This window comes from Odontomachus brunneus, unplaced genomic scaffold (genome assembly GCF_010583005.1).
Source record: "Odontomachus brunneus isolate Ranch 3 - 2012 unplaced genomic scaffold, Obru_v1 Obru_scaffold_002, whole genome shotgun sequence".
In the NCBI taxonomy this organism is placed as follows: Eukaryota; Metazoa; Arthropoda; class Insecta; order Hymenoptera; family Formicidae; genus Odontomachus; species Odontomachus brunneus.
The window spans coordinates 2,911,508-2,936,453 of NW_022639452.1; the positions used below are offsets into that span (position 1 = coordinate 2,911,508).

The window sequence follows — 24,946 nt, forward strand, 5'->3', positions numbered from 1 at the left end:
TGATACGATAAATTTAGTTTATTATACGAAGCATAGGGGAATTTTTACAATTAACGATGGTAGTGAGATGAAATATCATTACAATGTCCATATTATACATATAATAAAAAACGAACGAGAATCATCTCCGGTAATTCGGATTCTGTCCACCGCCTGTGCCACCCACGTGACTCAGGAAAGCTAAATGACCTTTCGGACACTTGTTGGCGTAATGGCCCTTTTGACCACATTTGTAACATGTTACTTCCTCCAAAGGTTTCTGTGGGCCTCGCTGAGACGGTGGTCCGTTGTGCATACTCATATGATGATGCGACGCGTGAGAGTTATTCTCAATCTCTTGTCTGACTTGAGCCTCTCGTACGTCGGGCGGCATTTTGTTGCAATAGATCGCCTTGTGACCACCCTCGCCACAAAAGTGACAAGTAATCATCACCTTCTTGCCTTCCTTTGGTTGCATGTCCTGCACCGCTGGCAATTCGAATCTTGGACTGTGAAAAAAGCAGTAATACAATATTAAGATGGAAATAAGTTTCCACATAATATACAATATGTATAAAATTATTTGTATAAAGGTTGCGTTACTTTTTTTGAATAAATTATAAATACGTGAATTTAGCAAGATTGCGAAAGTCTATGCACGAGATTGAGCATTAAGAGGCTAACAGTTATTAAATTTCTAAATACAAGATGTATAAAAGTAATTTGCAAGCAGAAATATATCATTGTATTGCACAGACGTCCAAAAAAGTACCACAAGATTTATGCACTATATCTGTTTACTTTGTACATATATATTAACTTACTGCATGAACTTGCAATTTGGTCCTTCTGGACAAAAACCAGCCAAGTAAGCCATGCAGAGAACTCGTCTGACATGACGATGTCGACACAAGGGACCATGCCTACAGAAACCACGGTCGTACCATGGGCAATCTCTGACTTTAGTCTCAGGGTCAATGTGTAAAAATGGACATTCTTTATTGTGGCATGCATCTGAAACATTTCACCTTATGTATAATTTAGCTACAAGTTATACATAATTTGGATACACAGAACACTTTCTACATCATATGATAAAAGATTATCACACTGAGCTATGATGTAGAGCATTCAGCAGAAGGAAATAATCTGATTGTAATATCTGATCATTGTAGTATCAAAGTACTCACTGAATCTGGAATAAAAATAACACTCTGGCATTTTTGTCATGTCGTATTCGTGCAAGAATTCACATTGATCACCCTTTTTACAAAGACCTCTCAGCCAATGTTTGCAAACTATTGTGCGGTCACCACGTACGTGTCTGAATGGACACGAAGCTCCCTTAACGCAAGTGCCTCTGGGATAAAATTGACACACTGCGGCAATCGACTCTGAAAATAGAAAAAAGAAAGCTATTGTGACTAAACAATTGATTGCTGTTTCGTACAAAACACAAGCTTGTTTGCGAGTAAATTAAATCAGAAGTTGTAAGTAAATACGTGATAGTGTTGTATGAAGTTAACATATAACTACAAACGTGCGTATTAAAATATAACGAAAATGCATACTGTCCATCCCAGTGAAGGGTAACGGAAGAGCCCCGTACTGTTCGTCGAGTGCAGTTTCAATGTCAAACTGCATGTTGTCCACATTTGCTACTATGCATTCCATCGTTACTTCGAGAATAAACAACAAAATTCATGCACCGTCCTGCTGGAATCCTACTACACATAACCTAGACACGGCATATAACCTTAAACGGGAAAATACAATGAAGCATGTTGACCAACAGGAAAATTTGTGTCGCGTCTCTTAGGGCCTTTGCAGAATGCCAGGCAACAGGCAATAGGAACAGACAATAGCCAATAGGAACAAGGAATAGAAATAATTGACCAATCAGAATTTCTATTCTCTGTTCCTATTGCCTGTTGCCTGGCATTCTGCAAGGGCCCTTAGAGACAAATATGGCACTAGCTAGGACCAATTGAAAGCAGGATCTAAAGCCAGCGGCACACGATGTTTGTTTTCATGCTGGATTGCTTGATGGATGGAAATACTCTGTTCTGATTGCTGCATTTCTGAAGACGGACCAATTAGAATAGAGTATTTCCATCCAGCAAGCAATCCAGCACGAAAACAAGTATCGTGTGCCGCTGGCTTAAGGTATTTATCAAATTTTATGCATACAAATTTACAATGCACAAACATTTCACATTTTTGTAAAAAATGCATTTTCATAATTATTATGGATATATCAGGTTTATGAATCATTAGTGTCTCAGATTGATTATCGATTGTATCGAACCGGCCATTCGAGAAACTCAATCGTCGCAATGTACAGCCAGTTACGGAACGGGCAATGAAGCGGTGAGATGTATTCGACAAATTGCTTCGTATCTTCCGCGATTTTGATTCGCCAAAGGCGAATCTCGCGTTTCGGACGTGCCGAAAATATATCTAGTACGTTAGTCGTGGCAAAGTATCGTCGAATCGCCACGGCAAGACCCGGGAATGCTGTCTAAAGCGTCACTATTTTGTTGTGTTGTGGAGGTTATGGTGATCACAGCATCGACTTGCCAAGAAAGGAAGGAAGGTAAATTTTGCGCATTTCTCGTAGTAAGATCGTGAACATTTTCGACATTATAACTATCTCGAACATTACACGTGTTTAAGCTGCCAATTTTGAAGATGCGAATGCGTGTTGTGATTGGTCAGCGCGAGTGGCGTCGGCGCGCTGCGTTTTCTGAGTATCAATCTCCACGATGTTCAGTCAGTTACGGCACGGATCGCGGCGCGGTCGTTCGTATTTGAAAAGTTGTCTCGTGTTTCTCGCGGTCTCGCGGTCTCTCGGCTCGTCAAGGGTAAGCTTCGCGCGCGTGTTACCATCAAGAATATCGGAAACAAGTGTCGCGCGTTTGTACGATAAGATGTCGTGAGGTGATCGCCGATAACGAGCAGCTCGCGGTCGGGAATGTCGGACAAGGTGCCGCGGGCTCGTCAGGTTATGCTTCGAAGCCGACGTCTCTGCCTCTCTCGGATTTCCGAGTCGCCGAGACGAACCTGGCGCGTGATTAATCACCGTGGGTGTCGAAGGTAACTCCTACGTCTTCGTCGTGACGAAGTATCCTTAAAATGTCATCGAAGACGAGTGTCGCGGAGACAACCGTTAAGAGTATCGAGTGAAGTGCCGCGCGAATTGGTACTTCGAGAATCGCAATCGTCACAACATGGTGGTCACTTCCGGGTCGCATCGCGGCGCGGTATTACGTACTCCAGAAGCCGTCCCGCGTTTCTCGCGATCCTAACGCATCGAAGACACGTCTCGTGCGTAACTCATCGTCGTCGGAAGTGCCGTCAATTTCGCGCGTTCGTTCGTCTCGACGAGGAGCCGCGAAGTTGCCGAGTGAGCGAACATTCAGCGGAACGGCAATCGTTTCTAGTGCGCGGAGTAAAGTGCGGTTTGTTCGTTGCGTCAATGGAAGCTCGAGTTTGCTGGGTTACACCCGGGCGTTCTCGGCCGCTTATTGAAGGAGGAAGGAAGGAGGCTCAGAGTCGAAGTCGCTGCGTCCTCTTCCGATTTGTTGAAGGAACAATCGTGTAAGTGATCTAGACAGAGACATTCTGCATATCGAATCATGTTTATTCGCATAAACATAAAGATCCTTGTTATTTTTTATTGATAAGAGAGCTCCCAAAAGTGTAAACGTTCTGATTGACTGATAAGCTTCTAGAAAGTTTTAGAAATACTTTTATTGATAAGAGTTGAAAATAAGTTTCTAAGATGCAAACCCACACAGCAGAAGTGTCCAAAATATATCATAGAGATATCCTAAAGATATATTTGGGACATGTGATATCTTCAAGATATCTCTATGATGTATTTGAGACATTCCTGCTGTGTGAGAAAGCCTAAACTAATTTGATTTGAATATCAGAGATAATGAGAAAGAGGGGAAGGAAGAAAAAGCGTGCGTATAATCTAAGACAGAATTCGCGCGAAAACACACTCCGCTCGCGATTTCGCGATCGCGTGTCTCGATTCCGCCGTCGGCGACCGACCGAGCGTTTATCCGAAATTCGCGCGCCTCGTCGTTGATACACGACCGCGAGGTGTCGGCATCTGACGACACTGGTGAAACCATGCTTTCGGCGCTACGTGACAGGGGGCTTTCGCGGCAGGAGTGGGGGAGCGGCGCGAGGAAGAAAATGGCCGACGAGGCTACGGTAAAAGGGCAGGGACGTCGTGCGAGGTGCGCGCTGCGCGACACGAGATTGCCAGTTTCGCGATAGACCGCGCGAAAAAAGGGCCGTGGAACATCCGCGTAGGAAGGCCTCTCGTCGTCGTGGGCGCTCGCGATCGCGCGTCCCTACGGGAAACCGCACCGGGACTCGGAGTCGAGGACTGGAGCCGCCGTCGCCGTCGTCGCCGTCGTCGTCGATCGTCGCACGGTGGCCCGATTCGCCGTTTAAAAAAGCGTTCTCGCGTATCCGAGAGTGGCGGACGTGCGGACGGACGGAAGGGCTCGCCGAGAGGTAAACACTATCTCGTTACTAGCGCCCCTGCCTGCCGTTATCACCCGTTCGTTCCCGCGTTCCGCTCGTTTTCTCTCTCTCTATCTGTCTTTCTTCGCTTTCCTGAGCGTTGTGTGTGTATATACGCCTTGCTCTCGCCGCCCGTAGGCCGCGAGATCGTCTCTCGACACGCGCGATCCTCCCGTCCGCGGCGGATATTCCGCGTGCTACGTGCTACGATTGATCGATCAGCAGGTTGTGGTCCCTCTCGCGCACACTTGTCAGGGCCACTTGTGGCCGTCCGTCCGCGGTCGCTTTTTAAAGGGCGTGCTGCTGTCGCGTTTCTCCGTCTCGCTCTCTCTGTGTCTTTCTCTATCTCTTTCTCTCTCTCTCTCTCTCTTACTCTCCGTTCTTCATGTCATCGTTCTTTGTCGCGCTAACGGGTCTGTGCCTCTCGGCCGTGCGTCTCGCTCGAGAGCATCTTTGTCCGTTGTCGTCGTCGTCGTCGTCGTTGCCGTCGTGTCGTATCGTGTCGTGTCGTCGCGTACGCGAATCCGAGCGCACGCTCGAGGAGAGTACAGAGGTGGCGGAGGCCGCCGCTGCCGCCGCCGTCGTCGTCGTCGTCGTCGTCGTCGTAGTCGTAGTCGCCACTGCCGCCGTCGCGCGGTTGATTATTTATCGCGAGCGCGAGTCCCTTTTAGCTGTCGTGAGAGCTTTACGACGACACGAGCGCATGGGAGATTTAAAGGGATCGATTTGTCAACAAGTCGATGAGAGTTCGCGCCGTGTGTCCGGTACATTGGATTCTCGCTCCACTTGCCGAGTAGTAATATTATTATTGTTATTATTATCGCGCGCGCGTTCCTTGCGTATTTCGCTCCGTTTCGCGTGCATTCGCCGTTGTAATGTGTTTAATTCGTCGTATTACGCGCGTATAAAACGCACGTCTCCGTGAATTCCGCGTCTAACGTACTTGATCGCGCTCGTTTTTTCGCGAATAACGTTTGTTGCTGCGCATTGTTGCTACGAAAAAATACGAGAGATAATTGCTAATAAAATGGAACTTTTTTTTCTCTGTGTTCGTGCGTTGAAATTGTGATTTAATGATCTTCTCTCTCTAGCTCGTGCCTTTTTATGTGTTCATTGGAATTCTTTACAGATAGATCCAGCTAGCGAGCCGTATCGCGTTAATTAAAATCTACAATGGCAGTTAGGTAGTTGTGGAAATTAACGTTAGACACTCGTGAACTTCAAGCGTATTTTTATCCTATTGAAGATGTAAAGAACACAACCATAATGAAGCCACAGAAGAAGGCTGTTGTTGCCAAAAAGGCAACGAAAATGCCAACAGTCGCCAAGAAACGTCGCACACCTACAGAGAAGACTATGCCCGATGTGAGAAAGGAGAAGAAATCGAAGAAAAATGACAAACTGGAAGATCCAAAGAGGAAGGTCGAGAATGAGAAGAAGAAGTTGGAGAAGGCAGAGGAGAAAAAGAGACTCGACGACAAGAAGAAGATAGAGGACAAGAAGAAGGAACGATCCGAGAAGCAGGATGAAAAGAAGAAACAGTTAAGGGATTGTGAGAAAAAGTCCGACAAAATTGACGAGAGGAAGGTAGACGACAAGGTGATCAACGAAGAGACCGGTCATGAGAGCGTGGACAAGAAAAAGTTGCAAAAGTGTGAGGAGAAAATGAAATTGGAAAAGCAATCTGTCGATAACAAGAAGAAAATTGAGAAAACGGACGATAAGAAGAAGAACGTGAAATTGGACGAAGCGGAAGATAACTCGAAATCTCTAAACACGACGGAAGATAAGGATGCGCTTGAAGATAAGAACGATGCTCTCTCCCCTTCCTCCAAGAAAAGGAGCAAAGATGAAAAGAAGAAGGATGTTAAGCCGGTCAAATCTGATGTCAAGTCAATATCAAAGAATTCTACGGCCAAGGACAAGAAATCCGATCGCAAAAAGGTCCCGGAGAAAGACTCGGCGAGCAATAAAATCAGCACCGCTAAAGCGAAGAAAGATCCGAAAGCGAAGCAAGGCCAGAAGAAGAGTGGTATTGCGAGAAAAACAGTTTTGACGAAGAAGCCTCACTTATCGGTGGTCAAGAAGCTGGTGGATAAGAAGATCAAGCTGATTAAGCCGATGAAGGACGAGGAGGTGAGCGAGAACGAGGACACGACGACGAAGAAGACGAAGAAGAAGAGCGCCGGCAACATCGCCAAGGGTAAAGTTCTGCAGGAGAAGAAATCGAAGCTGACCAAGCATATGAAAGCTAAGTTACCTCCGAAACACTCCAAGATCAGCACCGTTCTGAAGAAGGAGGACAAGCTGAAGAGCATTACGGAGAAAATCATGGCCAGGAGAAAGATGGAACTGAAGGAGTTCGATCAAGTCTCGGCCGAGCACAAGAAGATCGTCAGTAAGGACGAGACTTGCCAAGGACCGGAAATGAGCAGCATCAAGAGTGAGATTGAGGAGGACAAGGATCCGGACAAGAGTAAAGAGGAGGGCACTTGCGCGACCAAGTTGCAGGATAATAAGAAAGCTATCAAAAGCGGCGGCAAAATCAGCGGTAAGCCACCGAAGAAGAACGGCAAGACAACGAAGGTACAAACGGAGAGCAATAATCAAACATCGGCCGCGTCCGAGGACGGACCCTCCGAGGAGTTCAACAAGCAGTCCAAGCTGCACGAGGACAGTGCCAAGTCCACCGTGAATTCTAAGCTGGAGCAGATCGGCACCGAGAATACGATGGAATTGGATCTAAAGATCGAGGCGATGAATGGCGGCGAGAGCGCCAGCGGCGTCACATCTCAATCCGACTTCGAGGGCGATTCTGACGACGAGTGCAAGAAGGGCAAGCAGCGGGGAGACGCGAAGAGCAAAGAGAGGGCTAACTCGCCGTCGGACGAGCGCGCGCGACGAATGCGACTTTTTGGCTTCTGGAGCGGACCAAAACGACACAGGGTCGCGTCATTGAATGCCTTGGCTAAAGTTCACTGCCTCTACGAAAACGAAACCGGTGGGGTTTATCTCGGCGGTTATTGCAAACCGAAGCCCGAGAAGGAGAAGGACAAGGACAAGGAGAAGCCGAAGAAGATGAAGGAGGAGAAGGAAGAGCAACAGCAGCCGCCGCCGCGTAAAGAGAAGGAGAAGAAGGTCGAATGCAAAACGGAGGAGAACGTGCTGAAGAGGAAACTGAGGAACGTGCCGGGTCTCCGCGGCAAACACTGGGATATGATGGAGAGTTCGTCATCCTCGTCCTCCTCGGACGAGGACTGCGAGAAGGAGAAGAGCGTCGAGCCGAGCAAGAAGAAGATGATCAAGAGGCGGCGGCGGAACGAGGAGGTGATGGACCTGAAGGACATGGTTGTTTGCAAGAGGATGGCCAGTCTTAATGCCACTGCCATTTTGGCTGCTTCCTACTCCGATGAGAAAAATCGTTGTGGTAGCAGCAGTGATTCCTCCAGCGAATCGGAAGTAGAGATAATTAAGAGACGTAGACAAAACGACTCCGACATAGATAAGAAGAAGCCCCGGCAAGGCTCCGATCCGGAGGAGGTTATTAAGCCATCCAAGAAGGTTGTCATCGTTAACCAAGACACGGACGTCACTATCACCGGTAATTAATCACGCGTGGCTTAGGTGTGAAAATTCGAATAATCCCTTTTTATCTCTCAGCGGCCCTCTCACGATCATTAATTCTTTTCAAGGTGTTTACGTCAATCAGACCCGATCCACCCATCACGAGGGCTTCTGCAGTATCGCCGGTATGCAGTACAGGATCAGTTCCACCAGCCACACTCAAACTGCAGCTACCGCGGTGGCCACGGAGCTTCACGACCAGGTGAGTTTTACGATTCCCATTCTACGATACGAGACTACATGTGCTCACTCTTTCGCCGTATGAATATTCGCTCACCTTACGTTGTACATCCGCGAAATACAAGCTATAACTCTCAACAGACAATTCCGCGAAGACGAGTAGTACGAACACGCGTCCCCTTACGATGTTGAGCAGTGGTTTCTTCTCTGTTTTCCTCAGCAAAAGCCAGAACAGCCTTGCAAGTCTTACACACCGCTGGGTGCGTTGTCTTCTATGCAGCCGCCGGGTAGCCAAGGCAATCATCCCGACATGTCACCTCGCAGGCACTCGGCGTTCTCGGCCCCTCATCAGCATGGTGAGTCTCGAAAACGCCCTACTTACATTTACTTATTCCTACCTACATTTACTTATTAACCGTGTGAGAAACACCGAATTTCGTACGACGACGCTGTTTGGAAGAGCCGTCTTCATGTCGCACGCTCCCTTCATGTGTTTCAATGCACGACTTAAATCTAACGGGCGGCGTTCCCGTTGCTCTGCTCACGTAAATTCACACTGTTCGTCGTATATATTAATGCGCGACGCGAGACAGCGTATGTTTGCAAAACAATGCAAGCGAGCCGCAATTAACGCAACCGTTGAATAAACGGCAGTGCGGTGCGGCCGGTGTTATGGAAAACAGGAATTTAGCATTAAATTAGCCGATGCGATGACGTTTTCCTTTTTCTTCTTTCCTCCACCCCCGCTCGCACCTTCCCTCCTCCTCGTCCCATTTTCATTCACCCCGCTTTCGTTCTTCTCTTTACTTTTCTTTCTCTCCCCTGCCTTCACCCCGGGATCAAGGCGCTCTTGGGAATTCCTCGACGTACTATGTACGCCACTGCGTAGTCCGAGCCGCGGTGTTATTACGGCGCGCACCGGCGATTTCCTCTCCCAACGCCACGCCACGCCGCGAGAGCGCTTGGCTTTCCTCTTTGTTCCATTGGCGCTTTCTCACCGTGTCTCGCTCTCTCACCCTTTATCCTGCGCGATTCATCGCGAGGCGACGTGCACATATTGTAACCGAGGTGCCGCGCACAGCTCACCGTATGACAGCGTGCGAATACACGTGTGCCGCGCGCGCGTACAGTCCCGCCGTATGCTACGTGCTCGAACGTACACTCGGCGATTACGGGAGAGAAAAGGGAGAGGAAAGAGGTAAAAAAAAGTATCACTCTTCCGTGACAGATAAGGTGAAAATTGATTCGCGCGCGCGTCGCAAGACGTGGGTTGTTGAATTTTCCAGCTTTCGTAAGCGCTCAGTAACGTCTCCGGGATCGCGCTTTTCTCTTTCCTGTTCCTTCACCTCAAGGACAAGGAGCGTCTCTAACGCTACTCTGTAAAACTTGCTTTTAAAACGGCACTTTCGGGATTTGAGAAAATACACCTTCTCCGGCGCTCTCTGAGGGATTAATTCGAGGAACGGATTTGCATGCAAGCCGAACAAGCTACTGTACAAAGTCTCGCATTATAAGAGGCTTCGCGAGATCATGAGGAACGTTACTTTAACATTTTTTATCATACGGTGGGAGGAAGAACATTATGGCGCGCGTTGTATGCTTTAAGCCTGGTCTACAATGTACTCTTTGCTTCCCGTCTCTTATTCTTCATTTTTTTCTAACTGAAGATTCAAGGTTTAAGTCAGAAAGAGAGAAAGAAAGAAACAGGAAGCAAAGAGCACATTGTAAATCAAGTTTTAGAGTTGCAACAATATAGAGTAAATTTTGGTTGTATTAACGTAAAATCTAATTTTATTATGAACGATCCAACACACGTTTCAATTCAATTGAAGAACAATAAATTTCTGATTTTTACGATTCAAATTTGATTCTAAGAATCTAAGAAAATTCCTCCAACCAAAACGCGTTGATTCGTTTGTTACAACCAAACATGTCAATGTGAACTTTTTTCTCCGCGTATCATTCTTTATATCCAAGCGATAAAAGTACTAGACTTTGGAGCAGTTATTGGTGTTAGCATTCAGAGGGGTGAGCATTGATTAATATTCAACAGGCGAATCATTTACACGAGTCAAGCGCGAAAGGCGCGAAAGTCGATCGAAACCCTCGTCGAATCTGCGTGCCAGATCGCGGTTCCGAGATTTTTTCGCGTCGTTTTCACTTTCGAGGAAGAGAGAGAGACAGAGAGAGAGAGAGAGAGAGAGAGAGAGAGAGAGAGAGAGAGAGAGAGAGAGAGAGAGAAAAGAAATTAAATTGTGGCGCCAAAATGATCGGAATCGTGTCTCTCAAGGCGCAGGGTGCGATACACCCTGCCGCCTGCCGGCCGACCGACCGCGATACGAAAATAGCTCCGCCGGATAAGGGTTAAATCTATCGCCGAGTTAATTTGCGCAAGCGGACATTACTCGGAGCGAGACGCTCCGATAAAAAGGAAACACGCCGCGCGCGCTTTCCCTTCGTGCGCTTCTCCCCGAGCTCGATAAGAGCGAATTCGCGCGCACGCGAATCCGCAACACGTCGCCGTTAACGCGAACGACGCCGCACATCCGCCACGCGAATTATGCCGCGCCGGTTTTCCGCGAGCAAGGTCAGCCCGCGTGCTGTCGGAGTCTCTTACCGGCGTAATGTCGTGTGCCAATTATGCATACCGGTACGTAAAATACGCGCGCGCGTGCATACGAAATCAAGCGTTACGTTTCGAAATGTCAGTCGGTCAGTCAGTCGGAAAACTCGCCGTTTCTCCAATTTTGCTGGATCGGAAAATTAGAAATAATTTGAACGAAAAGGAAAAATCTTTTTATTCAGAAAGAAGAAGGAAAGAATTTCTAAGGCGATATATTTGATCAATTCAATGCCCGAACATGTATCTGTGATCTTAGACATTCTTATTATTTTGAGATTTTTAAATACGAATATTTTTTGAACTTTCAACAAAGAAATATATATCTTACGTTGAAAGTTTAAATATTTGCGTTTAAAGACCGATAAAAATGTCTAGAATTAGATACGCGCCCGGAAATTGATATTTTTATCTTAATGCTACTCTACGAAGAATAATAGTAAAAAATGCGAAGGTCAAGTGGAAAAATCTATACTTTTGAAAGAAAAGTATACTGTGGCAACTCACGAAGTTCATCTTACAAAATTCTCAGAAAGACGATAAAACGACTCCATTCATCGAATCACAACCGTTCCCGGATATTTTCCCACGATTAGACAAACGAAAAGGTTTTCTTACATACGAAGAAGGAGAAAAGAATCTTCAGGGTGGTATATTTGATTATTTTACCGTAACGTGCTACTTTACGAATGACAATAGTAAAAAATGTGTAGATCAATAAAGGAAATTCTATATTTTTGGGAAAAAGCCGTACTCTGAAAATTCGAGGTTTCCACTTTGTAAAATCGTCGGAAACAATCACGACTCTATTAATCGGGTCACAACCGTCACTCTTTCACGACCGACGAAAGCCTAAAGTGCGCTATTCCTCAACATGTGGCGGCCATTTTTCCCGTTTCTTTCTGCCCCCTCGATTTTGTGACACCCTGCCACGAGGCAACGCTAACGCGCGCGTCTAACTCCCCTTCTAAACCATGTGCCGTCGTCGTCGCCATGTCCGACTCTAGCGTTGCATGCGCTGCAGAGAGAGACAGAGAGAGGGAAAGATAGAGGGGCAATAGCAACAGCAGCCATCAGCCGCGGTAGTAGTAGTAGTAATGGTAGTAATAGTAGTAGTAGTAATAGCAGCAGAGCAGCAGCCGCCGCCGCCGCCGCCGTCGTCGTCGTCGTCGTCGCCGTCGTCGTCGTCGTCGTCGTCGTCGTGGCGGTGGTGGTGGTAGTAGTGGTGGTGCGCGTCAGAGCGGGCTGTGTACGCGTCGAGAGGACGCACACCTGACAGTGCTCGACTGGTAGCCGGAGAAGACGAACGTGTGGTGTGTCTCTTTCCTTCGGCCGGTCTCCAGTCGTTATTCGGCCGCGCACGTCGGCGGGCCGAAGTGCTGTTCGTGGCTCGCGCTCTCCCTCGTCTCCTCGACGACGCGTCGTTGCTGACGCGCGCGCGCGCGCGCCACGTAAATGCTGTGACGGTGTGTTGTTTGTCTCTCTGTACTTTAGTGTGCGCGCTCTCGTACGTTTGCTCATGCTCGTCGCGCGTTTTTCGGGGCTTACTGACGAAATGGAGTCGCGACACTGCCACGAGTAGGTAGAGGCACTCCGGGGTGTCGTCAATTTTGCACCGGCTTTCTTCCTCCCCCCCCTCTCTCTCTCTCTCTCTTTTTCTCTCCCCTTTGCATTCGTGTCCATGACTTTTCCGAGGGATCCGTATCTTCGATTTTCTTTCCCGCTTTTCGAGAGTATTGTCAGGGATCTCAGAGGGTGGCTTACCGCGAGCTTCATGTGCAAGCGTCACGAATAATCGGAGGGTCTTTATTTCTCGGGCTCGTTCTCCCGGTCTCTCGCACCGGCGGAAATTCGCTCGAAGAGTATCGATCACGATGATACACGGTGCTGAATATTAAGGGTTGGCGAAAGATACTGCACGTGCGCAAATTTGTTCGGAGCGAATTCCTACGTTGTGGGCGAATCGACGTCGAAGCTGGTCGAGGCGAGGTCGAGGTCGAGGTGTATTTTTGGGCGGAGGGGAACGACGGTGATCCGCGAGGAAGTTACGTATAATGGATATTAGGATCACAATGTGAAGCAACGGCGGCGAGACTCGACCTGTGCTGCGCGCGGACGTGGTTGATGTGAACTGCCGGTACAATTCGGCCTCAATCGTGGCGAATTCGACTACAGAAGGAGAGAGAGGGAAAAGGAGAGATAGAGAGAATGACACGTGCGCGACGCGCTCGACGTTACGCGCACTTCGTGATCGACGTGTACGATGACGGTAGTCGCGTTGTCACCTTTCGATTCGGTCGATCGCTAGTTGACGAAGTGACGAACGCTTCGATGTCCACCGGATAGACATTGACGGTCGTTTTCATCTCGATATTAATTCGCGCCGCTGTCCCATTACAACATAGCCTCGACTATTTACTGAATGATGAGACTTTTCGAAGCGCCGCGATGTCGATGATAATTGATTGGACAGTTAGAGTGACCCGATACATGGAATATGTCGGCGAGATTTAGAATTTCAAAGCGACAAAAACACGATTTTGTACTCGATTAATTTTTCGTGCACAATGCTGGGTCTGTGAGACCTGAACAAATATTCGATCGCCCGCCAACTTTTGTAAACGGTATGGAAAAATTTCAAAACAGCACAAATCTGTTTGCGGGTTTTGACTGTATCGCGCTGCTATCTGAGGCTTTTCCATATCTTTATAATGAAGTGTCTAAAAATATTAATTTTCAAGAAATTTATTCAAATTTGCACGGGTATGACTAAACCAGATTGTATATCCCATAACTGATTGTACGCGGAGGATTAATATTCAGTTAACACGGTTTAGTTTTCATCTGTCAAGTCACACGAGGGCATTGTCTTCCGAAAGCCAAAAAAAGAACTTGATTATGAATAAAAAGAGAGATATTAAACGATGATTCGCTCAGTGGAGAGTTATCAGAAGCGTGCATCACACGGTTACCTCGATAATTGCCTTTATTAAACGGAAAAAATGGGAAAAGCTCCGAAATATTGAGAAGTACAGGAGGGGGAAGTTTGTGTGCGAAATGGTTTATACCGCGACGAAATATCGAATGCGACATGAGGCGCCGCGATGGGTGCCACCAGGCGCCGACTTTCCACGCGTCTCCTCCGCATTCCGCTCCGACAGGCAGCGGCGTTATCACGCTCGGGCGCACGACGAGCACGCGATGGATGGATGCTTCGGCTCGCTTTAGTCGAATTTGAAAATAGACCCGCGACACAGAGCCGCGAATGGGACCTCTCTCTTTCTCTCGCTCGCTCTGCTTAGGTTAGCTGGCCTTTCGCCAACTTCCAGCGCGAGGCCGAACGGAAGCTGGTAATTTCCACGCGGCCGATGCGCGGACGAACACGCGGAAGAGATAACAAGGTCCGCGCGTTGGATCTTCCACGAAGCAGCGTGTCCCGTGAGAAACGCGGCTCTTCTCGTTCGCGGCAATTTCGCGTGCCGCCGGCGCGAACAGGACGCGAATAAGGACGCCGCAGGATGTCCTGGACGTGACGCTCCTTGTCGAGGAAAATTCGCAGACAACAAGCGAAATCGAGACGGGATGCCTTGCGCGACATGAGAGAACGCATTGATTTTTCTCGAAATGCAAAGTCGAACAGAATATTGCAACTTTGTTTTATTTCATTGAGAGCACAAACTTGTGTCCGTGTGGATTGAGTTTAGGACATTTAAACTTGTTGCGTCTGTTACTCTAAATTAGCACGTTCGTACCATATGTGTGTGTATGTGATGTATATCTAAAAAATATATTTTTAGCGAAATCTTCTTACATATGACCTGAAGAAGATTTTTCTGAAACCTAAAGGAAAAAGAAAAATTTTTTAAGGCCATATATGGAGAATTCCACTAAAGATAAGATAGGATAACATTTTTTAAATACAGCGATTTCTTCTCACGAGAGACCATGTCTATTTCAGAGAAATACATATTAAGAGAAATATCTAAAAAATGACATACATTTATCGATGCGGGTATGACATATTTACATAATAACATATTTATTAATATACACATCTTTAAGTTGAGAAAAAATATTTTTCAAGTAAAAAAATTTGTTTCTTAAAAGCTTAGCATTTTCTTAAAATCTTAGCTTTTCACAAGCAATTATTTATTATATTTAAATTTCTAGATTCTTAGATCTATTAGCTTTAAGTAAATATGTTATCATCGAATAAATACTTTTTTTTAGTTATTTCTAGATATTTTTTCTCTCAGTGTATGTTTGACAACGAAAAATCCTTTTTATGACCATATCTTGTAAACTAAGTTTGTTCTACATGTGAAAAGGAAAAAGGAGAAAATTACGAGGAAACATGTGAGGAAGGTTCCTAGAATAAACCCTGGTAGCGGATGTGTTAACGTCCGCGTTATTATCTCGAGATTATCGTAGGCTTTCAAGGCGCATCGCGCGCAATCTTTATTTGTGAATCTCAATGTGGCGCGTTTCACGCGTCGGAACCGTATTCAAGACGAAGCGCGGGTTTACCGTTTTTCCCCGACCAGCGTACCAATTTCTCCATTAAAACGCGATCGTGCGAGTTTTGCCGGATATTAATCGCGCAATTTTGCCGCGCGACGAGATTGACTCCAAGTCAATCGGGAGATCTATCGTTTTGAAGTTTCACGCACACGGGGGACGCGCAATAACAGTAAAAGCGGGACATCTTGTATGCGCGGCTCCGTTACAACGAGGCTCGATTTATCCGTACGTTCCAGTTTCGTCTTGTTCTTGAGACTTGTCGCAAATGCTTCGAATTTCTCCAATATTATCCTTCCGACGCGCGGAAGGAGACACGATGATCTACTGAGCGTGACGCCACGTCGCGTCACATTGCATTATATTGCGTTACGTTACGTTATTCAGCTCTTCCGAAAGAGATAGCACTGAGAAAAAAAGTTTTGCCAATTTAACGAGATATACACTAATGCCCGCAACAAACGATCCGTTGATATGGGACAGCAAATGACCCCGTAGTGGGAACAAATGATCTGTTACTTCCAATTTGCCGCTCCGGGCAACACTTCTGTGTAATGGAGACGTAACTAACCTAAGCTAAATAGACGAGAACAAATGGCTGCGTTCAACAGAGAAAGCCGCAACTGTTGTAAAATTCGTAAATCCGATTGGTATATGCTCGTAGATTCAGAGACAAGATTAAGAGCATGCACCAATCACGAGTTTTACAACAGTTGCAAAGCAGCTTTCTCTGCTGAGCGCAGCCGTGTGCGATTTGTATATCCCTCAGGCAATGTATGCTTGTTAAAATGACACATGGTGAGAAAATGATTTGTCCGATCTGTTTCCCTGACGATGGTCAAACATGCTTTTGTTCTAATTTTACCAAGGGATTTTTCTCGATGCGTCGGCAGAGCCGTTCGCTGTGCGGCCAACGTTTCGTTTCATAACGCGATCAGTTCGGATAACATCGTTAGCCGGTGACTTCGTTCGACGCGTCGTCCGCGGAGTTCAACGCTCCGATACCCGCGCGACTTGCGAATCCCGATATACCATTGTGGCGATTTCCGTTTCGATGACGTAACGCCGGCACAGTCGACCGTAGTCCGTTCGTCCGTTATAAATCCGGACTCTGCTTAATCCTCGGTCGAAGTCGTGCGCGAGCCCCTTTTCGCGCCAACTTCCCACGCGCGTTGCGACTTATCAACGGCGACGGAGTCGCAATGTTTTCCGCTCGAGAGAGGCGCGGAATCGACCGGACGGTCGCGCGCGATTTCCCGATCGTTGGGGAAGAACGCTGAGAAGTATCGATCGGCTCGGAGCGGAGCCTGCGATTTCGGTCAGCCCCGCTTTAAGCCCGGCAAATGACATCGCATTAGAACGGAGTAACGCGGGGAAAATTGATGTCGGGTCTTTGGTGTAGGATAAATGAGCCGTCTAATGAGGAGGAGTTTACGTTTAGGCGCGTCGCGTTTATAATATTTCGTTGGCACCGAAAGCAAAGCGGATGACCGGCCCCGAGGCGAAGCGACGAATAGAAGGGAACGCTCTCTAAAATACAATCAGTGTATTCTTCACCGAAATGTGTTATAACTGGCGATTCTCAGCTATAAATATAGCACTGCGGTCAGTAAAGTCTCGCTGAAAGGATCTGTTAATAGTAGCGACTGTTCCCATTATTGATGCGCTTTGCAAACACGGACAGTGTCATTGCACGCGAGACCAACGCACTGAGAGGATAAAATGGTTGATTCAAGTAAAATTGTAGTTATTTTTATCCTAACTATGTTTTCTAGTTGTTCTGAAAAAATTATTATGACTATTATCATAGTAGAATTTAAGTAAAACATGATTTTCTTAGCCATAATTTATAATGATTATTTCTCTGTGTGATTACAAATACCAAGTTTTTCTTCTCAGTAAGTAGATATTTTAATTCGAAATTGAGGAATGAGTCTAAGTAATTCATCACAGAAAGATATTCAGTCAATTGAAACTTTCGCTCATACGAAGCCAGAATTCACTCTAAGTTTGAGAGAAACATTCAGTCCCGCGATTTCGATTAGCAGTGTTTTCACTGCCGCGTTTTGAATGAAAACACTGCAAGTCTTCACTCGTTTTGAGTGGGATTTTATTTCTAGAAATTTAGAGAGTATAACGAATTTGTGTACTACAGATTTTACGGTGAGATATTACTTAAACTTGTCGAGATCAGTGGGACGGAGCAGTAAGGTGGTAGCGATTTATATATATGCCATTGAGAATCAATGAATACTGATTGTCTATGAAACGCTCCTCCGGCGATCTACGACAAAAAGTAATTATTCATCGCGAAAAGCTAAAGACAGAATCGGCACAGTCGTGCATTAAGACGGCACGGAAATAAGTTGGTCGGATGTGCGACGTTATCTTTGGAAAATTAAATCGCGCGAGAGATGGACTAATTTCGAGGGATCTCCACGAATAAACTCGGTTTTGGATATGAGCTCTTCGCTCATATTTGGAAAGTAGGTTGAGGACGTCCGGTTAATCCGTGAGAAAAAAGGAGAGAAGGCAGAGAGAAAAACAGAGAGAAAGAGAGAGAGAGAGAGAGGGGAGAGAGAGAGAGAGAAGGAGAGATAAACCATCGAGCTTTTTCGAAATTTAGCCGCGGCTTCATGGGACTCGGTGATAAAATGTCTCTCCGACGGAGGGACACCCGCTCGTCACTTATACTCGACGGATTTCGAGGGTAATGGAGCCGCGCGGATCTCTTCTCGTTCGTTCGTTCGTTCATCCATCCATCCGTTCGCGACGATTCGTTGGAGTCGACGTGGAAGTCGAGCAATGGTAACGGTTTAATGTCGCGTTTACGATCGAATAGGACGCGAATCGTGCTCCGGTTTCCTCGAGCGGCCGCGCGTCGTTTGCCGAAAGCTTTTTCAATCATAACTTTTATTTACGTGAACGGGTTTATCGCGTCCCGCGCTTTTATTACTGCGCCCGCCTCCGTCGCGTTCGCGAGCGTGTGTTTGCCGGTTCGCCGGATTACGCGCAACGATATTTCAGATCGGACTCAAAGAGCGCGTCGCGTGTAGACTTTTCGAACGGACATCGCGTCGTGGATGAACCGGCGCAGTTTGTCAATTTCTCTCTTTCGGTTCTTTCTTTTTTTGGTTTTACTTTCGAAAGTGACACGCGCGCCGAACGATACGCTATCTGACACGACACCGGCGACAACGTTTCGCTGAGAAACGCAGACGATACTCCGCGATGACTCTCGCGCAGATTTAACGGCCGCCATCGACAGCTGTATTAGCTCGCAATTGTTCTTTTTTTTCTCGTCCTGCAAAGGCGAACCGTGGAATACGTGCGCCGCGCAATGGAAAAGTACGAAAATAAATTCGCGGTTATCGCGCACGAGCACGATAATGCGATGTCAGTTGTTGTTTTGCCGTCCAATTGGACGATAGCGGACAGACGATCTTTTCGCCGAGACGTTACGTTATTTGCGTTATTGACGCGTCTTCGGGAATTGCGATTTTCGCGGATGCAGCGATTATCCGATACGGTGATCCATCGAATTTACCACGACGCAACACTGACAGAAATCCCTCGGTTATCAGAGCGGTTATCAGAGTGATGGCACTGTTTCGCTGTTTGACGACTGTCAGCGAGAAAAATCGAACAGGCGTTGCAAATCATTTCTCATCGTTCGTTATTTTAGCAAACATACACATTGCCTCAGATATAAATCACATTGGCTGCGTTCAGGAAACACAGCAGTTGCGTGGGCGCGCTCAGTGTTATTAGAATATTCTTTCAGATTTGCCATGAATCTAAAAGAATACTTCAATTAAAGGCGACAATCATTCAACAGTTGCGCAACTGTTACATTTTCTGAATGCATCCATTTGTTCTCGTCTATTTAGATTAGATTAGGTTAAAATAAACTCTAATGAATCAAGGCTCTGAATGAATTTCTAAATTAACAATAAATTAAGGTCTATAAGAGCCAAAACCAGATGGACTTGTTAAACAATCAACTATAAGGTCATAGATATGACACATAAAATATATTAAACATTTCGGTTTAATATATTTTATATATTTAAACCGAAACGTTTAATATATTTCATATGTCATATCTATAACCTTATAATTGATTGTTTAACAACTGGTTTTGGCTCTTTTATTGTTAATTTAGATTAATTAGTTCATATCTCTGTTGCAGAAGTGTTGTTTAGAATGGAAAATTGAAAGTAACAAATTACTTGCTCTCACTATAGAGTCATTTGCCGTCAACGAACCATATTTGTATGTCTTGTTAAATTAGCAAAACTTTTTCTCTCAACGAGAATGCATGAGGGAAAGCGTCGTGCAAATCGCACCTTTATCACGGCGTCGTGCTGAACACGCTTGACTCTCTTATCGCAAATATTTCAGCATGCGCGTGTAAGAGACGAATAAGGTTCGAATAAATATTTACGCGGCCGAACGGAGCTAGACGCGCGGCCTTACTACTCTCTCATGTTGTTCGGCAAACAGAGATCCGTTTCGTCGTTGCCGACAGTCTGGAAACCGAGAGACGCGTTGAGAGTGGCGCGTGGAAAATCTCACGTGACGATTTACTCGCTTTCTCATTTCCGCCGTTCGCAAACGCGATAAGCGCCAATAAGGATCAGATAGTATGAAATGACGAATATTTCGCGCTGCTGGAAATTAAGTTAGCTCGGCGACTTTCCTCAGCGGCTTGTTACTTTCGTCGATTTAATTTTCCGGACGTTTAAATGGAAAATGAAATTGATACAAAATAAAAAATAAACTTCATTCCATGAAGAAAGCAACGATGTATTAGAGGAATATATATTTCCTCATTTAGAAGAAATTTCTTAATGTAAAAATACGTGAATACTTAAAGCTGCTAGCCCCTCGCATTGTCTATCTCTTTTTAATGTCAGAAGCGAGAAAATGCATGCTAAAAATTCTTGCGAAATACATTAAAATAAAAATATACATCCATAAAGTAACACTTGCAATCGATTAAACAAATTTGTAAGATATTCCGTGCACTCCCCTTTTGCTCTAACAATCAATAATTTATGGTAAATTAATCTGAATAGAAATAGGCGAAGAAATAGGTTAAGAAGAATATGAATTGTATGTCATGCTAATTTATGACAAATTATTGATTGTTAGAGCAAAAGGGGAGTGCACGGAATATCTTACAAATTTGTTTAATCGATTGCAAGTGTTTATGGATATATATTTTTATTTTAACATATTTTGCAAGAATTTTTAACATGCATTTTCTCGCTTCTGACGTCATTAAAAAGAGATAGACTGCGAGCATGCGAGGGACCAGGAGCCTTAAACATACTATTAGTACTCATCGAAGAAATATTTTTTATTTTTTACATAATCTTTTTTCTTAGTATACTAATAATTACACTTGATAGGTAACTTGACGCGACTGTCGTCCATGAGTGCTATCGCATTCAACGTGTTAAACGATTATCCGTGATGGAAAACTGCCTGAACGACATTATAGAGCGCGCATGTCAGCGTGTGCGATTTACCGAAGTGCCGCTCTCACTGAATCTCGATGGAAATTGATTTCCATCTATTTGCAATTTGTACGTATACACGTCAATATAACCGTGACAACGATAGCGTCGTTATTTCATCGTGACGATGATACCGCTATAAAATACTTTTATTATCGATCGGTATAAATATGTCGGCGATCTCTCGAGGCGATCCATAAGCCAGGAACGGCAGGGAGGGAGAGGAGGAAGGGCAATTCGGAATATCGGACGAGCGTATCGGAAAGAGCATCGGCGATACGATAAATTCGATTCGGTAGCGCAGCGCGCGTCGGCATCCATTAATGTATAAACGAATCGATCAATTAACGGGGAAATTTACTACATGCCGACTGCTACTCACGACTGCTCGCCGTAACGGATAAATGTTTCCCGTTGCCAGCGCCGGCGCGGCCAGTCGCTCGCTCGGTGATGTCATGTACCGCGGCTATTAATTAAAAAAGTGCACCACACCTATCAATTAAAACGCACATCGCGCCGTATCATCTTGGGGGGTTCGCGGGCGCCGCGGAAGGAGGCGCTTTGAAATTGGATCTCGCCATCTCGCGTTAAATGCGCGCGCAAGTAAAAATTAACTCAACTGATAATTGATCGAGATAATTGATCCATACTGAGAGAAAAGTCCCTCGGATATCAGCATCGCAAAAGCACGTTCGCTGTTTGATGATCCATAGGGAAGTAGATTGACCGGTTGGCGTCGCAAATCATTTCTCATCGTTTGTCACTTTAACGAATACATATCGCTTAAGATGCAGATCGCAATCGTTTGTTCTCGTCTATTTAGATTAGGTTGATTGTGTCTCCATTACAGAAGCGTTGCTTAGAGCAGCAAGTTGAAAGTACACGGAAAAAAGATTTCGCGTAAATAAATGGGGAGCAGACGCGAGAAATTCACCGGCGAGAAGTAACATGTAATCTGTGTGACCGAAAACATTCGTCTGAACATTCGGCTGCATTAAAACTCGGTTGAGATAGTTGAAAGCGACCGGCTGAGTAGAAACCTCCTGCGGAAGTCTTTCTGTTTCCACGATCAAATTTTTCATCTGTTCTCCACGTAACAGAAAATTCAGTTACATCAATGGAATTATTTTTTCCGTGCGAGAAATTGTGTTTCTCTCAATTACGATTTGCTGTCAACTATATTGACGAACTGTTTGTGCCGGTGCTGGTATTTTTGTTAAATTAGTGAGATTTTTTCTCTGAAACAAATTTGAATCGTAACCGATTGTTTTTCGTACTGAAAAACATTTAGTTGAGTTAACCAAAATTTGGTTAAAATAAGGTGGAATAAATATTTTGGTTGTAAGAACCAATATTTGGTACTTTGAACTAAAAGTTTGATTCTTTCTTTGAAACAAAAATGAAACAGGTTTAGTTTCAGAGAATCAAATCTTTGATAGAACGAATTTTTGGCCCTCATAACCGAGACATTTGTTCGACTCTATTTTAACCAAATTTTGGTTAACCCAACTAAATGAATTTTTCAGTGTGCGTGTACACCGCGAAACACTCATATCGCGCGCAATGCCGAACGAACTTTGTTAATGCGCCGCATTTTTCCGCACTCGACACGTGTTCGCAGCGTTCGTGGAATTAATTTACATAGCTGAGAAATTTAAGTCGAAGGGAATTTCCACTAACGGTCGGCGTGGAAGCGACGTGCGAAACCGCGTGACTCCGACTCCGAGCGGATTGGAAATATCGAGGGGCCCGCGAACCTCCTCCTCCTCCTCCTCCTCCTCCTCTTGCTACTCTCGTGCACCACGTGGCGGCGAAATCACGCGAACGCGTTTGTAAATGCGAAGAGGCACGCGCGCCGCGGAATTGCATAAACGGCCAAGGTATCGAGTTTGCGGTTTTGGCTTCGTCCGGGCGAGATCGAGGGCTCCGCGAGAGTGAAACGCCCGCCGGTTAAGTGCCAAAAATGATACCCTCTGAATTATGGTGGAAAAGAGGTGCCTCGGATTTCACGCTGACCAACCAACCAACTAACCCTCGTCGCTCCGTTCGTGCGCCGTTGAGCGCACTTTTAACCGAATTAACATGCTCGCTACCAGCGTCGCGCAGGTGTGACGTATCCATCTCCCTCACTTCAAGTTCATCTCTACTCGAAATTGTCGATTTTACTTAGCACATCCGCTACCGACCTCGCACTTATATGAGAACGATACTTTTCTTTATATATATCCATTTCTTTGTATATATCCATGAAAAAGTAAATTGCTTTACACAAATATTCGAAAACGAAGGTAATGTAGTTTGCGGAGAGAATTTCCCGAATAAATCGTGATAGCGAACGTGTTAAAGAGGTAACTGTGAAAAAAAGAGAGAATCTCCGATATCGCGGCGCGATAGATTTTAACTGATATTCGATCTGCAATACGATTTGTCACGATAACATCTGATGCGCGCAAAAAAAAACAGTTTGGTTGGATTAACCAAATTTCTGGTGAAATGTGAACGAGAGCCAGAAAATCCGATTGAATCTTTGTCAGAATTCTGTTCAATTCAACGGGATTTCTAGTTAATTTGGGCAGAATTCTGGCAAGTTCAGGCGGAATTTTCAGGCTCGTTCATATTTCACTAGAAATTTGGTTAATCCAACTAGATGTTTTTTCCGTGTGAACAGGGAAAATTCCGTGTCTGATCACATCGCGGAAATTGCACGTGCTAGACATGTGTCACGAGTGAATGGTCGAGGCTGCCGGCTATCGCGAGTAATCGGCGAGGAAATTCGTCACTGCCGAGATTTCCTGCGCGTTTCCCGCGATTCGCGTAACGAGAGACAGAAGATAGAGAGAGAGAGAGAGAGAGAGGAAGGGAGAGAGACATGCGTGCGTTTATGTGCGACTAAAGGGATGTACGAATAAAGGAGGTAGAAAGTGACAGTGCATTGGCCCGCGTAATTGTAAACGATTAACCAGTATAGGATTTTACAATCGGCTCTGTGTCGGGTCGTCACTAAATGCCGGATTTTCGATATCGACCTCTGACACTGGCAACCAATATCAGCCCGGTATTGGATTACAGTCGAACGATAACTCGAGCCCAACACCGAGACGCCTGACGCTTGGCCAGGTACTCGTCACGGCTGTTAACCAGTCAAGAGTGGAGAATTTTGATTAGTGCTTTCGATTTATCCCAGTGCGATTTCGGAAAACACGCGCGAACGTCGCCGAGAACGTCTCTCGGTTTTCTCAAAGAGAGAGAGAGAGAGAGAGAGAGAGAGAGAGAGAGAGAGAGAGAGAGCATTGAGGATGTATAATTAAAATATAGTTAACTTTAACGTAAATAATAGCGCGAGATCGCGGCCAGAGGGATCGAATCCATTTCGCGCCGCGCGATAACCGTAATTTATAGACGTAATATATCTCGCGGAGACAACCGGTAGTTTTCCGTTATTTCCGTAATTTATGGGAAATTTGTCTCGCGCTCACGAGAAGATCGAGTCCGTCACTCTTTGCTGTCCGCCTCGTTCCCTTTCTCCCTCACCCCTCTCTCTCTCTCTCTTCCCTCTCTATCTCTCTTTTTCCCTCTCTCTCGTCATCTCTCCTGATTTATTTTTCCCCATTACGCGCAATTAAGTGGCGTCGCTCTCTCCCGTATTCCCGCGCACCGATCTCTACGTCTCTCGCATTTCTCTCTCATACCCGTTCTTTGTTGACGTTCTTTGTTGACGAGCCGGGCGATGGCGAGACGCGCACGTTAACGCACACAAAGTGTTGAGCAGAAGTTACAAATGTTCGATCGAGGATCGTCGACTGGATGGCACGCACGATCAACGCTTCGGGAGGAACAGAGAGTTACTGCGACTGTGATTAACACTTCGTGCCGATACTAAGAGCCTCTATATACACGTTGAATATATATATAAATATATATGTACATCGGATATATGTATACAAACACACATGCT

The 24,946-nt window shown here is 45.7% G+C and overlaps 2 protein-coding genes across 3 annotated transcripts in view; one reads left to right on the forward strand and one right to left on the reverse strand.

Annotated features, from left to right (window-relative positions):
• Positions 1–24,946, reverse strand: LOC116841453 (cleavage and polyadenylation specificity factor subunit 4). The gene is made up of 5 exons (XM_032809412.1): positions 24,681–24,946; positions 1,551–1,735; positions 1,170–1,373; positions 804–993; positions 1–488 (listed from the first exon to the last, which is right to left on the reverse strand). Exons 2-5 carry the CDS (start codon positions 1,651–1,653, stop codon positions 122–124), a joined length of 864 nt encoding a protein of 287 aa, XP_032665303.1. The 5' UTR covers positions 1,654–1,735; positions 24,681–24,946; the 3' UTR covers positions 1–121.
• Positions 3,262–24,946, forward strand: part of LOC116841448 — a 171,281-nt gene continuing 149,596 nt past the window's right edge. Inside the window, exons 1-4 of one of the 2 annotated variants that reach the window (XM_032809399.1) lie at positions 3,262–3,579; positions 5,654–8,125; positions 8,217–8,350; positions 8,549–8,684. In XM_032809399.1, the coding sequence (XP_032665290.1) occupies positions 5,791–8,125; positions 8,217–8,350; positions 8,549–8,684 (2,605 nt within the window). In that variant the 5' untranslated portion in view covers positions 3,262–3,579; positions 5,654–5,790. Of the gene's footprint in view, positions 3,580–4,178; positions 4,516–5,653; positions 8,126–8,216; positions 8,351–8,548; positions 8,685–24,946 lie in introns of those variants that run through there. The other variant, XM_032809388.1, reaches the window with a different exon arrangement.

What these genes read in the sequence shown, in the direction of transcription:
- LOC116841453 (XM_032809412.1), bottom strand. Translation starts at nt 1,653, where the DNA reads ATGGAATGCATAGTAGCAAATGTGGACAACATGCAGTTTGACATTGAA. An exon ending in ACCCTTCACTGGGATGGACA is followed by an intron (nt 1,374 to 1,550) that starts GTATGCATTTTC and finishes TTCTATTTTCAG; the next exon opens with AGTCGATTGCCGCAGTGTGT. An exon ending in CCAAATTGCAAGTTCATGCA is followed by an intron (nt 489 to 803) that starts GTAAGTTAATAT and finishes CTTTTTTCACAG; the next exon opens with TCCAAGATTCGAATTGCCAG.